The 15870-nt window shown below is 38.6% G+C and overlaps 1 protein-coding gene across 35 annotated transcripts in view; it reads right to left on the bottom strand.

The window, feature by feature from the left end:
* Window positions 1–15870, bottom strand: part of PBRM1 (polybromo 1) — a 103023-nt gene that overhangs the window by 31240 nt on the left and 55913 nt on the right. For 25 of the 35 annotated variants that reach the window (XM_070455950.1, XM_070455940.1, XM_070455954.1 and 22 more), the window contains 5 exons: window positions 14391–15033; window positions 10133–10344; window positions 3380–3565; window positions 2318–2475; window positions 1070–1333 (listed from right to left, as the gene is read on the bottom strand). In XM_070455950.1, coding sequence (XP_070312051.1) covers window positions 1070–1333; window positions 2318–2475; window positions 3380–3565; window positions 10133–10344; window positions 14391–15033 — 1463 coding nt within the window. The remainder of the gene's footprint in view (window positions 1–1069; window positions 1334–2317; window positions 2476–3379; window positions 3566–10132; window positions 10345–14390; window positions 15034–15870) is intronic. The other 10 variants (XM_070455943.1, XM_070455964.1, XM_070455947.1 and 7 more) reach the window with 1 other exon arrangement.

Here is a 15870-nt window from a genome sequence, read left to right as displayed (position 1 = left end):
GCTCTATTAATATAAAGAAGTATATTACTAAATTTTCCTAATTTTGACTAATCCTTGCATTCTGAGAATAAACTCCCCTCTACGTGGTCATGCTGCTCTCAAACTACTGTGATTTCATTTGTACTTGATTTCATATTTTTCCCCAAGTATTTTTTGTATCAATATTTATAAACTGACACTCAACTGCAGTTTTCTGTTTTTATTTTGTCAGACTTTGGAATCAAAGATTATTCTGTCCTGGTAAGACAAACTGGGACGTTTTCTTTGATTTCCATACTCTGTGATAATATTTTTTTTGGCTTTACTGCAGAACATGTGGGATCTTAGTTCTCTGACCAGGGATCAAACTCATGCCACCCTGCAGTAGAAGCAGGTGGAGTCTTAATCACCCCGGGACTGTCTGGGAACTCCTGGAATAATTTCAAGGGTGAAAGAATTTACCTATGGAATTATCTGACCTAAGTACTTTTTGGAGTGAGCTCTCTGACATTAAAAAAAATTTTTTTCATGTTGTTATCTACTTAAACATGTTATTTTTTCTTGATTTCACTTAACTAATTGGTATTATCTTATAAAATTATTCATTTCATTCAGGGTTTACTATTATTATTTGTTTTTATTTATTTTTTGGCTGCACCAAGAGGCTTGTGAGATCTTAGTTCCCCAACCAGGGACTGAACCCAGGCCCTCGCCGATGAAAGTGCAAAATCCTAACCTCTGAACTGCCAGGGAATGCCCTCATTCAGGTTTTCAAATTTATTAACAGAAACACACAAGTCTTTAAATTTCCTCTATATTTTATATGTTGAGCTTAATTCCTTTCTTTTCCTTTTATTAGTAAACTGGTAGTTTATCTCACTGAACCCATCAAAGTCTCCTTTTCAGTTCTGCTATTATGTTTTCCAAGTATTAATTTTTCTTTCCTTTATAGTTCCCTTCTTTTTGTTAGGCTAAAATTTTACATTATTGCTCTTTTTCTAATTCTGAAGTTGAATATTTTATTCATTTATTTTTGAGAAGGGGTGTTTTGAAATTAAAATTCTTTTCTGTGTGGCTATTATCTACATACCTTTTCCAAGTTAAAACTGTCTTCAGTTCGACTGTCCTCTGAGTTGTCTGTATTCTTCTCATCATCCCCTTTATCTGCATTTGCAAATACAGAGGCCACTCGGACCACAGGCAAGGGCACATCTCGAGGGACAAACCTAACTGAGCTGATGGGCATGGTCCACAGTTTAATTTTCTTAAAAGATTTGGTTTTGGCAGAATATCGTGATTCACAGACAAAAACATCCTCATCTCGAAAATTTTCTGGGCATAATTTAAAGTATTCCTAGTGGATATAAGAATAAAATCAGTTAGGTGAATTTTCTGAAAACCAATCAACCAGAAAACAGACAAAAACACCAACCAAGCAAAGAAATAAAAGGTAAAGTGTTAAGACTTTTTGACAACTAACAACAAATGATAAATAGTTAGAGATCAGGAGTATTTTCTTATATAGAATGGCAATACTCAGTATATTCTATTTAGCTAATTTAGTTTAACTCCCTGATGAACAGGGAGGCCTGGCATGCTGCAGTCCATGGAGTCGCAAATGAGTGACTGAACTGACCTGAAGTTTTACCAACTACCCCATGACAGTACATTAGTATTTCAAACAGCTAGTTCTTTAAAGCTTTGAGCCTGTGCCTATAGTAGACAGACAAACAAAAAATACACCATATTACCTAAAACCACACTGAACATTTAATGATTCTTCAGAAAATGTCATCCTTAAAAATTTGTCTGGCAATATAAAAAAATTTAAGCTAACTGCATATACTATCGGAGAAAGCAATGGCACCCCACTTCAGTACTCTTGCCTGGAAAATCCCATGGACAGAGGAGCCTGGTGGGCTGCGGTCCATGGGGTCGCTAACAGTTGGACACGACTGAGTGACTTCACTTTCACTTTTCACTTTCATGCATTGGAGAAGGAAATGGCAACCCACTCCAGTGTTCTTGCCTGGAGAATCCCAGGGACGGGGGAGTCTGGTGGGCTGCCGTCTATGGAGTCGCACCGAGTCGGACACAACTGAAGTGACTTAGCAGCAGCATATACCTATATAGCATAGGCAACTAAGGGTCTTTCACCTTTATGCTCAGATTTATTTTTATTTTTTATTTTTCCTCAAATCTTTACATAAAGCCAGAGACATAGCCTAAAAAAATTCAAACATTTTTAAACACAACTATTCATTTCGTAAATATAAATTTTCTGTGGTTGTGAACTCCATGAAATAATTTACTGTTTGGGAATTAGTAAGTTTCTTACCTTGACAAACATGACCACACATTTTCCTAGAATTTTACTAACAGGAACTTTATTGTAATAGTCACTCTTAAAAACTTCTTTTTCTAGAAATTTTCGTGTAGCCAAATGGAATGTTTCATTTGGCCGATAAAACCAACAGCCATACAACCATTTTTCGCCTCAAAAACAAAGAGGGAAAAAGAGAGAGAATTACCATTAATGGAAATAACATATTCTTTGTAAAATGAGCAAATACTCCATCCATTCTGCCATGAGCTGAACCAAGCAATGTGCTTTTAGGCCATGGTTCCTTAATAGAATTATCTTAGAAGAAACAATACTTTAAAATAATCAAGTGCAATGACACCTAAAAATGCTACTTTCCCTCTTACAGTAAAAGATGTAAATAGAACAAGGAAGGTGATGGGACCTACTCTACTCTGCTGGGTCAGGACACAGCTAAAGCTGTGTGCTTTAATAAGGATGTAAGATATACTAAAGGACATATGTAGCACTTGGGTTAAAGAATACAAAAGTATTTTATATGATGAACAGCTGAAAGAACTGGATTGTCTGGATCACACTTCTGCTTGGTTTTGGCTTCATTAACTCCTATTCATTCTCTATGTTTCAAGTTAAAGCCAACTGTTCTAGGAAGCCTTTTTGAAATCAAATTCTAAGCCAAATTCTAAGCCACATGTCTCTCTGTAACAATTTCTTCTTTATTTGTGACTTTTACCAGAGTGGTTTTGCCAGGGACAAAACACAGACCTTTTGTTCTTCTGAATCTCAGCCATCCTACAGGGTTTGGCTTTTGGATTTTTTTAATACGTATCAGTTGAATGAATGACTCTCATCTAGACTTCAAGAAGCTACCTTTCTTTTGACTCAGCTTTGCCACTGCCCAACAGTGCTTGATCCTATGTTCTTCATATAGTGGGTACTGAATTGTACTTATTAAGAGCGTAAAACAACTACTGTGGAAAGGCGTAAAATGTCGGAGTTACAATTTCCTTCCCTGAGAAACAAGGAGTAAAATAATCACAGCTCACCAATTTGCTCCCCAATTTAAAAGGAACTTACCAGCAGAATCTTCCCATAGTCTCTCAATACAGACGATATGAGGCTGTAGATTGGCCTCTGAGGGCTCCACATAGACGTAATCTCCAACATGGTACATGCTGTTCTTAAAGCTGCAGTCCTGGCTGTATGTGCGATGTAAGCCTGAGAGGCCTGCAGCTCCTGAGGAATCTTCACTCTTTTCAGCTTCTTAGGTAAAAAAGAGAAAAATGTCCCCATGAAAGGGATGTGGGAATCAGATGCAGGATTAAAACTACACATACTAATATATTTAATTCTTTTCCAGATACTCCAAGGCAGGATTCAGGACAAATAGTATGATATCCACATTCCCAATAGTCTCCACTCAAAATTGTCTTTTTAAATTACAGCCAACTGACATTAATTTAAATAAATACATAAATAAAGTATCTACAGAATAAAAATAATCACCTTAATAATATATGCTCACTGTAGTAATTTTGGATGATACAGAAAGGTATAAAGGAGAAAACAGGCCACTCATAAATCATGTGATCCTAGAGATAAATCTTGTATGTAATTTCTTTCCATCTTAATACCTCTGAAATTTCTTTCTTCTGACTGTTGTTAACATGGTTATGTCACAATGAATGGAATCTTAGAACTAAGGAGATATGGAACATGTATTTCACATAATATACTGTAAACTATATATGAAAAGTACTAGTCACTCAGTCGTGACTGATTCTTTGCGACCCCAAGGACTGTAGTCTGCCAGTCTCCTCTGTCTGTGGAATTGTCCAGGCAAGAATACTGGAATCGGTTGCCATTTCCTCCTCCAGGGATCAAACCTGTGCCTCCTGCAATGCAGGCAGATTCTTTACTGTCTGAGCTATCCAAGAAGCCCAGAAACTACATCTTTATACCTTTAATATCATAAAAATTTCCTCTGAGATCAAATGCTTTTCAAGAAGATTTTAGTTTTGCTAAAATATATTTTTTATGGTTTCCATATCACAAGCTGGAATCAAGATTGCCAGGAGAAATATCAACAACTTCAGATATGCAGATGATACCACTCTAATGGCAGAAAGTGAAGAGAAACTAAAGAGCCTCTTTTTTTTTTCATTTATTTTTATTAGTTGGAGGCTAATTACTTCACAACATTTCAGTGGGTTTTGTCATATAAAGAGCCTCTTGATGAGGATGAAAGATGAGTGAAACAGTGGGCTTAAAAGTCACCATTTAAAAAACTAAGATCATGGCATCTGGTCCCATCAATCATGGCAAATAGATGGGAAAAAAGTGGTAGTAGTGACAGATTTTACTTTCTTGGGCTCGAAAATCACCACAGATGACTGCAGCCATGAAATTAAAAGATGCTTACTCCTTGAAAGGAAAGCTAAAACAAACCTAAACAGTGTATTAAAAAGCAAAGATGTCACTTTGCCAACAAAGGTCTATATAGTCGAAGCTATGGTTTATCCAGTAGCCATGTATGGATGTCAAAGTTGGACCACAGAGAAAGCTGTGCACTGAAGAACTAATGTCTTCAAACTGTGGTGCTGGAGAAGAGTCTTGAGAGCCCCTTGGACTGGAAGGAGATCAAACCAAACAATGCTAAAGGAAATCAACCCTGAATATTAACTGAAAGGACTGATGCTGAAGTTCCAATACTTTGGCCATCTGATGTGAAGACCTACCAGTGGAAAAGACTTTGATGCTGGGAAGGACTGGAGGCAAAAAGAGAAGAGGGCAGCAGAGGATGAGATGGTTAGAGAGCATCATCAACTTAATGGACATGAATCTGAGCAAACTCTGGGAGATAGTAAAGAACAGGGAAGCCTAGCATGCTATACAGTCCATGGGGTCACAAAGAGTCGGACACGACTTAGTAACTAAACAACATATAAGCCATCATTTAAAACACCATAGGTTTTTTTTTAGTAAAAAGCCCATTTCTTTGATTACTTCCTTCAGATAATTTTTCATAAATGGAAGATCTGGAAATAAGTACATTAAATGTTTTTAAATGCATGTTCCAAACTGACCCCCAAAGTCTATACCAACTTAAATTCATCATTATTTGGCTACAAGGGAGTAGGGGTCTGTTTCTCCATTCATTCTCTAATACTGGTATTATAAATTTTTTAAAAAGTTTTGGCAATTTTGGTGGAAAATGTTATCTAGTAGTTGACTAATCAAATGAATCCTTGTGACATATGCAGTAGATTCACAAGGTTCTTGAGAATTTTATACTAGCAGGAACACTGGCCTGAAAGGGAGAGAAAGAGTACAAAATGAAAGAAGGCTAGTAATCCCCCCAAACTCTAGAGACAGGAAACAGGCTGATAAAACAACTCAGGTACAAACATGTGCTATCTTTCATGAAAAAAGATTCAGAGGGCAAAGTGTGGAGCCACAGAGAACTAATTCCAGGCCCTGAAGTCTAATATTTTCGCCTGCAGCCTTCACTTTTTCTGTTTCCGCTAAGGTTCTTTTTTTGTTTTGTTCTTTATCTTAACATCTTAGAGAGATTTCACTTAAATATTTGGACCCATTTAAATAAATATCTGCTTCTATTTAAAATGTTAAAACACTTAAAAAGCTGACTGGAAGCTCTCCATGCATACACAGAGCTGGCTGAATGACAGATTTCATTGAGGACCAGATGTCATCTCTAGTTATCCCCCACTGCCTGCTGCATTTCTCAAGAGAAAAATTCTCCCTGTCTCAAAATTAAAAGCTATTCTAGCAGATCAGAAGTTTAGAAGATCAGGGGTCTCACTATTTGGCATAAATCCTTTCGTAACTCCCCTCTTCAGAACCATACCCCAACCCTTAGGTCAGCCTGCTGTCCCTGAGTCTGGACACTTCAGGGATGAACAGTCAAGAGGAAGGGTGGGGAGGTAATCTAGACCTTCAACTCCTTTAAATTTAGACTTTCAACTAAACTTTTTGTTTCCAGTCTTGCATGCACCTTCATTTTTCAGGTGTACATGGCATTCTAATGCTTTCGCCTTTCTCAACAGTAAATGGCCTGCTAAGGTCTTTGAAGCCAGCATTAGCAACTTATCAATTTTACTAGCTTCCAAATTTTAACTGCCATCATCTTCTCCTCCACTATTTCCTTCACTTTTTTTGAGGGGAGTGAATGCTTTTGTGTTTGTTTTTTGTTTTGTTTTAAAAGCCACTTTCCATCATTTAAGTCGTTTTGGAAGAAGAAGCAATGGTATCTGCATACAATCTGCCCACGTTTATGTAGTCTTACTTTTGCTTACTGACCCAAGTAGGCATAGTTAGTTCTGGCGTTTAATATAAAAACAGGGTGCGTGACATCTTGTCTCCCTCAATTTCCACTGATTATTAAGAAACCTACTCTGCGACTTAAAGACAGAGAAGGCTGACTGACATAAAACCACCATGCTCTCTAGCATTTTGCAGTCTTTCAATACTCATAACTAACTAGTTACAACAACCTTCAGAGTACTCTGCTTCTAAGCTTTTCCTACCCCATCCTTCCAGTGCTGACCTCACATTCTACGGCAAAGCACCACTTCCTAGCTACCTCCAGTCTCATGCTGGGGAAACAGTCTCTGAATTAGTGCAAAAGGTGAGTAATTACTAACAGGGATGCTCTGGCAGCCTCAGAAAGCAGTTCTTTGCAGCAGTCTTTCTTTCCTCTCGTCAGCAAAGGCTCCCCGGCTCGGAAGACAGGTACAACGTTGAAAAAGGAAATCCAAGTCTCCTGGCTTTTTGCTTTATGTGGCTCTGCTTTTCAACCACAGGTATTCATCACAGATTAAGTCATCGAAAATATTTCCTGGTATCTAAGGATCAATTAGCAGAGTGACGTCAATATAGGGAATTCCCTGGCAGTCCAGAGGTTAGAACTTGACACTTTCACTAAGGAAGGCCTGGGTTCAGTCCCTGGTCAGGGAACTAATATCCTGTAAGTCATGTGGCATGGCCAAAACCCCCACAAAAATGTCAGTATTGCCTTTTCTCTAGAATGTGCCACCTTATATTGGGTTCACAAATCACTGCTAATCCACCAAGAAGGAAGGCAGGTGCCATAAGTTTTTGCTCCTCCATTCATTAAATCCAAGGCCTTAGAGCAGTGATTCCCAGACTTAAGTGCACATCAGAACGACCTACAGGTCTTGCTAAAAAAAAGACTTCGGCGTCCCTCCCTCAGAGTTTCTGAATTGGTAAGTCTAGCATGGGAACAGAGCATCAGCATTTCTAAAAAGTTAACAGGTGATGCTGATGCTGCTTGCCTAGAGGTCATACTGTGAAAGCTGGCTTTGAGTAATTCAAAGAGCAACTGTCATTAATTTTGCATTGCCAGGGAAAGTATCAACTAAATTTAAACAGAAAAAATTCCAAGTATACAAAATTTTGTCACGGGTGTCTCAAACATCACTCAGTACAGTACTGGCATTCTGTCTTTTTCACTCACTGAATTCTGTTTTGCTCTTTATTATTTCCTCTATTTACTTCAGGCTTGAATTGCCCTTCTTCTAAATTTCTGAAGTGGAAAAATGCATTCATTTTTATGAATTTAAACATGTATATTTCTAATACATGTTTAAAAATCTGTAAATTTCCTAGTAACTACCTTATCTATATCCCATAAATTTTAATATATTATTTTTGCTTTTATTCGGTACAAGATTTTTCTAATTGTTCTTCTGAAGTCTTCTTTGATCCATGGTTTATTGAGAAATGAACTGCTTCATTTCCAAATATTTGGAGATTTTCTAGATTTCCTTCTGCTGATTTCTAATTTCTAATCTAATCCTATTGTATTCAAAGAACAAACTTTGTATGCTTTCAATCCTTTAAAATTTTTGAAACTTATTGTATGACCCAGCTCATGGTCCCTTCTAGATAATGTTCCATGCAGGGTCTACAAGAATGTGTATTCTGTAGTCACTGGTGTAGTTTCACACATCCGTCAGGTCAAGCCAGCTGACAGTACTGTCCAAGAACTCAGGTTGCTGAAAGAAGACGCACCACAGACAACGGTGTGGGTTAAACAACGAACATCCATGTCTCACAGTTCTGGAGGCAGATCTGGCCTATGGTGAGGACCCACTTCCGGCTTCAGACCGCCGTCTTCCTGCTCTTCATCCCCTTACAATGGCACCAACTCCACTGTGCTGACTGTACTCTCGTGACTACATCCAAACCTAATTATCTCCAAAAGGCCCCCATCTCCAAATACCAACACACTGGAGGCTACAACATAGGAATTTTGGTGGGGGACATGATATTCAGTCTATGACAGCCTAATCTTATTAAGTCATACTTTTGCCAATTTTTGGTTTAGCCTGTCATTTGCTGAGAAAGGTGCATCAAGACTCTAATAGTTGAACTATTTCCCTTTTCAGTTCTGTCAGTTTTTGCTTCATGGACTTTGCAGCCCCATGTTAGGTACATTTTGTTTGCTGCTTAGTTTCTAAGTTGTGTCTGACTCTTCCGTGACCCCATGGACTGCAGCCTGCCGGGTTCCTCTGTTCATGGGATTTCTCAGGCAAGAATACTGGAGTGGGCTGCCATTTTCTCCTCCATAGGTACATATACATTTGTAAGTATTATATGTTTTTGACCCTTTTAACATTTTAAAATGTCCCTCTTCATCTCTAGTAATATTTCTTAAAGTTTATTAAATTTAAGTAATTAAAAAAGCCACTCCAACTCATTATGGTTACTATTTGCATGGTGTATCTTTCCACTTTGCTTCATCAGCTTCTCGCAACTCTACACATGGGCAGCTTTCCAATCAGCCAAGAATGTGTGGAGAGCTTATGTGAGTCCTTCTACAGTAATTTTCAGGATATTCCTCAATGTCAACTGTTACTGGGGGAAGCAAAGCTGCAAGTTTAGCCAGTTCATTCCTGCATCAACTGCTTTTGTCGGCGGTCAAGACACAAGACCACCCCCTCTTCCAGTCCAACACACACCCATACACACCCACGCACTCTCTCACCATCATTAATGAGTACACTCCTCTGGGAAAAAGCTGCTGGTTTCTACTGGCAGGTAGCCCTATGCTGGTAAAATCAGTCCTCACCAACTGGGTTCCTTTCTCTTCTTTTTTCCATATGGCACTGCCTATGAGAATTTGCTTAAATCAACTTCTTTCACTCCCTTTCCTGAGGAAAAAATTCTAAGGAGCAGACTTGATGCCAAAGATAAATATGACTCTTGGAAAAGTTACACATTCTAGGTATTTTATGTGAACTTTTTTCAGGAATGATTAACTTTCTAATAAAAGTTCCTACTTTCAAATATTTCTAAGCTCTGGCAAGTGACTCAAAGTAACATTTTTAGGTTGATACAATTAAAATAAAAATTTCCTCCTCCTTATGTGGTTCAACCCAAATATCTACTTGTCTGAGTCCATATAAGGACAGCCATGCTGTTGAACAATAGGGCAGAAACTTAATGCACTCACTGCTCAGAATGCTTTCGAGCCTCAGCTGGGCCCCTTAGGTTTTTATCTACCAGTAGTATTAAGAGGTATTAAGATGCCACATTTGTGAATTAACTGACTCTGTTCTTGAAATACTAAGAGTAAGAGCTGTGTCACAGGCAACTTCCAAGCTTTCCCAGTCTGATGATTAAGCTGACAATGACAAAAACATTTCCAGCTTACCACGTCCATTTTGTAAGAGCCAACGCCCTGAGTCTTCATTTACACAGAGAGAGGTCTACTCCACAGCAAGACCAGCTAGGACAGAGTATAATAATGTGCCTTCATATTTAACAAAATGAAAAGAAACTAACCTCTTTTTTCTTCTTCTCGTTTTAGTTTATCTTCCTCTATTTCTTTTGGCAGTTTTTCCTTCTTTTCTTTCTCCACATCATTATGCAAATGTTTTGTGGTATAGCTGAGTGCTGGTGAAAGAAGGATCTCTCCATTTTTGCAGAGTTCATCACGAATTTTAATAAAAAACTGCTGAAGTTCTACTGCATCCTCATATATTTCAGAATCTGTCCTGTAACAGCATCAAGAACATTCACTGACACACAATATACTTCTTTTAAACACCCTGATCATATGTTAAAGCATCCCATGAAATGCTTCTTTAATGTAGGCACTGATACAGTGGTAACTTCTGAGCAGTTCTAATATGGGTATCTCCTTAAAATTTGTTCAATTTTACCTCAGTGAGCCTCCTGCCCACCAGTTTCCCTTTCCTTAAGGCTCACTCCCTGTACAGCTCATGTAAAAGGAAAAGCCTCACCCAGCTTCCTGGGGGAGAAACGTGGTACATTCAGTAGCTAAGTCTGGCAACAGAAGATGGCTGCCAGAATCAAGGACTATACTAAGGCTTCATACCATGTGTAACGCTTACCTGAATCTAATCGTGGGATTAATTTTAACTTTCTTTTAGTTAAGGGATCAACACGCTAGATAAAATAGTAACAGAAAATTCAGCCCATTTTTTTTTTGGGGGGGGGGGAATCTATATCATGGTTGTCTAGGCTGCTAGGACTCAGTAAATATTTGAACCTAAATTTCAAAGTCCTGAGAGTATCACAAAATGGTTGTAGGCCTCAGAGTTAGTGTTCATTTTATTTCCTGAGAAATAACTACATAATTCTGGGGAACCAGCAGAGGCAACACAATGAAAGACAGAAAAAAAAAAATCATCTGTGTCATATTGAAAACTTCTAAGAGATTCTCCCCATTTACACGGAGAAGGCAATGGCACCCCACTTCAGTACTCTCGCCTGGAAAAATCCCATGGACGGAGGAGCCTGGTAGGCTGCAGTCCATGGGGTCGCGGCGAGTCAGACGTGAGTGAGCTACTTCACTTTCACTTTTCATTTTCCTGCATTGTAGAAAGAAATGGCAACCCACTCCAGTGTTCTTGCCTGGAGAATCGCAGGGTCGGGGGAGCCTGGTGGGCTGCCGTCTATGGGGTCGCACAGAGTTAGACACGACTGAAGCAACTTAGCAGCAGCAGCAGCAGCCCCATTTATAAAATGAGACGATTGGCCAAAATGAACTTCATAATTTAGACTCAAAGAAATTTTATTACTATTTGTCATCCACTGTTGGTCTGAGGAAGGCCTAAAGATAATTCTACTAACTACTAGGAATATCAGGGTTTGAAAAATTATTCACGAAGGTAACCAGAGACAAAGACTTAGCAGCAGCCATGGAGGCATTCTGGTCAGGGCAGTGTGGATGCTGCAGCCAAACCCAGTCGGCTGCTTGCTGACACTGACCATTGGAGCACCAAACTTGAGAGAAGGCTCCAGAATGCTGCTCACAAGCACAGGTGACCTGGCAACCTAAAACACTGCCAATAACAACCCAGATGAGTGTTTCCAGGAAGATTCTGGAATCTTTTCAGGTTACAGAAATGCTAACACTTGTAGGAAAACAATAAAACTAAAACTGGCCAAGGGAAGAAGCTTGAACAACACTATTTTGATGCCTATTTTCTGAATAGAGACTTCTGAAGGCTGTTCTGCTGCTGCTGCTGCTGCTGCTAAGTGCTTCAGTCGTGTCCTACTCTGTGCGACGCCAAGAACTGCAGCCCACCAGGCTCCTCCGTCCATGGGATTTTCCAGGCAAGAGTACTGGAGTGGGTTGCCATTGCCTTCTCTGGAAGGCTGTTCACTTGAAATTAATTCTATAAGAGCTTATAGTTACAAGTACAAAATTAAAACTGAAAATGCACTTTTGATAATCCATGCTACATTCAAAGGGCAGATTTATAATTCCATCATGCACACAGAACATCGTGTGATTTAAAAATTACAAATTGTGTAATTTAAAAATTACAAATTGTTTACTTCTGGGTTTTTCATTTAGTATTTTTGGATCTGGGCTGATCTTGGGTAACTGATCTTGGGTTTCACTTGGAGAAAGTGAAACCTCAGACAAAGAAGGGAATACTGTAAAGTTACGTTGGACTCTTACCTCCTAGGCCTCAATAGCAAAAACTAATCAGGTCAACAATGGGAGAAAGAAAAGAGCTTATTTCTAACAGATAGAAATCTGCTTAGTTCCTACAATAATCATATCATCTATACAAGGAACAAAGCTCCTAATAATCTAAGAAAGAAAGAAAGAAAGTGAAGTCATTCAGTCGTGTCTGACTCTCTGCGACTCCATGGAGTATAGCCTGCCAGGCTCCTCGTCCATGGAATTTTCCAGGCAAGGGATAATGGAGTGGGTTGCCATTTCCTTCTCCAGGGGATCTTCCCGACCCAGGGATCAAACCCAGGTCTCCTGCACTGCAGGCAGACTCTTTACCATCTGAGCCACGAAGGAAGCCCAATAATAATCTAAGAGACAACTGTATTTTGGAAGACTCATTCACAGAACTAAGCCCAAGAAGTAATGGGGGTAGGGTGTGGGGTAGGGAGAAGAGGAGTGACTTTAGACTTAAGGACTATTTAAGTAAACTGAGAACAAAAATAGAACTCTAAGCTATATAAGGGAAGAGTTTGTCTGTTTTGCCCACTGATATATTCCATGTATCCAGATCAAGCTCATAACTGGTAGCTACATTTAATAACTATTTTTAGGATAAATGAAAACTAAGAAATAACTGAACACAGATTCTGACTGCAGGATGCACTCCCCCCCCACCCCCACCCCCGCTTTATTTCTCTTTACTTCTCCCTGCACTGTTGAAGAATAAGGACCGTATCTGAAACGTGTCTCTCAGAGGCCTCTCCAACCCGACCCTAGCTCTACCTGTCCTGGGAACACACCACACTCATTTCCTAACCTTATGCCTTTACTCACATCACTTACCTGATGTGAATTCCACCCATTTCCCCATGCTTCCCTGATATCTCATGCTCTTTAGAACCCTAAAGAAGTTTATTACTCCACCATCTTACTAAATACCAACCAAGTCCTTAAATGTTATCTCATGCAGGGAATGACTGCTCCCTAAGCACAGGTGCTGTTCCAACTATCAGAGTTTAAGCTCTTAAGAGTACAGAGCTCAAGTCTTACCATCCCTGGCTGTACTGTTGACTTGCCTCCTGGTGACTGGCTCAGCAGCAGTGCTCTGCAGTGAGGAACATGATAAGCCACTGCACTTACTAGTTGTGTGACTATGGCAAGTTACTTCTCTCTGTCGTGCACATCTTCATATACAAATTGGAAGATTACTGCTTACCTATGATGGCTATAGTAAGGGTCAGAGATCGTCTACATGGTACTTTACAAAGGGCAAGCACTCAATAGGAACAGCAAATATTACTTTTCACTTTTCTTTCAAGATCCAGAGCAAACCCAGGCTTCATAAAGTCCCTGACTGGAATTATCCCATGCCCACTGACTAAAGGTCTAGCATCAGCATGACAGATAATAAGCTCTAGGAAGGTAGGGTTTGTATTCTTAACTCTTTGATTCTCCCCAAGTGATCCCAAGAGCACACATAAGACACACCATAATTGCTGAACTGAAACTGTTTCCACAGCTGAGTATATGCTATTGTTGTGTGACAAATATACAGCATAGATCAAAATCTGAAGGGGATTTAAGTTTGATGGAAATTTAAATTTGACTGCCTCTTCTTTTCATAACATTTAATGTCTGCAGAATGAACTTAAAAGTGACAAATCTGATTAAAAAGAAGCCCTTTGAGGAGTCTGAAATGGCAATCAAATTTAAATCAGTGTAAGCTCAGATCAATATTTTAGAGCTACTTTATTTAAAGCACACTTGCACTGAACTCAAACTTTAAAAGAAAATTCTATTATTATTTCTAATTAAAAGCATTCCATCCTTTTAAAATACATGTTTATGAAAGGCTGTATTTTGAAAGTTTATCCTTTTCAACATATCCTCAATTTTGTTTCTCATTTCTTCCCCTCATTGGCCCTAGACAATTCAGTAGTGTGTCTTCTCTCCCCTAGAACATTCTTACTCTCTATACATTCTAATTAAAATTCAACATAGCACCCCATCAACTATATGCCGAAATAGCACATCAAAGCAAATTCTTTCTTGTATTTTACATTAAATGTCACACCTTCTCAAAAAGGAATGACTTTGAAAACATACCGATTCATCCTTCTTGCCCTCTCCAATACTTCAAACATATGCTCTTGAAATAAATCAAGCCGTCGGTAGCGGTTATTTTCAACATTCTTCCTAATTATGTCAAAAGTAAGAGGAGGTTTGTTTGGAAAGCTGGGATCCACAGCAGGAATTTCTGCTAATGAATCACTGTAGCATCTTCCTTCATCATCCTGATGACTCATGACTGACACAAAAAGATTATGGATAAGCTCCTGAATCAGCAAGGTTACATTTGGGACATGCGAGTCCTCATCTCCTTCTAAGTCTCTCCGAGTTTCAAGCAGGACTTTGTGTAGGACAAGGGCATCTTTGTAGATCAAAGACTCAGGCTCATTGTATGTACAAGCATTGTTAAACATCATGACGAAGTCCTCAACCATAGAGTCTATATCTTGGTATTTGTTGGCCATCATGTGACTTCGAATTTTTTCCATGTCCATGGGCTTTTTAATGGTCAAATAGTAGTCAGGCAGCTCGGATCTGGAGGGAAGCCTCAGAAATATGGCACTGAGACGACGACCCCTCTTATCAGTATAGTTCTTTACAGCTTCATAGACTTCATTTAGTTTCTGCTGCATTGGAGTCATATATTTTGATTTTTTAGGAGAAATACCACTCTTCCTACCTAAAGTAAAAGATTTAATGTTAAATAGATAAAATAAAACAAATGAACCTAAATTTGTATATAGTTGATAGCATAACCACAAGGAAGGAATTATTTTAAGTGATGTATAAAAAAAAGTAATTAGCATTTTTCTAGTGAAATATATCCCATCAACAAAGAAAGAACTAGAAAAACAAACTATTTTCAGTTCTCATATTTTTGGTGGGAGAGTAAGAACTGTTATGTTGAGATAGTGTGAATAAGGCAGAATAAAGGAAATGAGCAGTTACGTGACACTCTTAATTCCATCTCCTATGGTATCCTTGAGAACTGAGATTTTCATCAAGGCAGAAAAAGAGATAAACACATTAAAACAGAGGACACTGAATAAAAACCTTGTGGCTTGGCATCTCAACTGAGAGTATCAATATAAACTTATGGTGAATTTTCTCTTTAAATATAAAATACAAAATTTCTTATCCCTGTCCACTGAAAATTCTAGAAACAGTGACCAACCCAATTGCAGTATACCCCTAAATAATTCTGACTATACTTATAGAATACTGATTTCAAAAACTAATGTTATTAGCTCTTTGGCAAATGGTTGATTCCCAGTCTACAGAAGATCAGTCTGCTATATCTGGAGACGCTAGACAGTAAGAGTCTATCAACGACTTCTTACTATGGTCAGCTTGAAAGACCACAGCAGCCAGCCTTGGACAACATTAAATATCAACAAGAACCATAATTGCAATGGGTTAAAACTCAGGAATATGTTTAAATCTAATAGTCCTTAATGATAAATAAAAACAAACAATGGGGTAGATGTTGTAGGATTTTAGTAAGCCAATGCACTAC

The sequence above is a fragment of the Odocoileus virginianus genome, chromosome 26 (genome assembly GCF_023699985.2).
Source record: "Odocoileus virginianus isolate 20LAN1187 ecotype Illinois chromosome 26, Ovbor_1.2, whole genome shotgun sequence".
In the NCBI taxonomy this organism is placed as follows: domain Eukaryota; kingdom Metazoa; phylum Chordata; class Mammalia; order Artiodactyla; family Cervidae; genus Odocoileus; species Odocoileus virginianus.
This window is presented reverse-complemented; position numbering and strand designations above follow the sequence as displayed.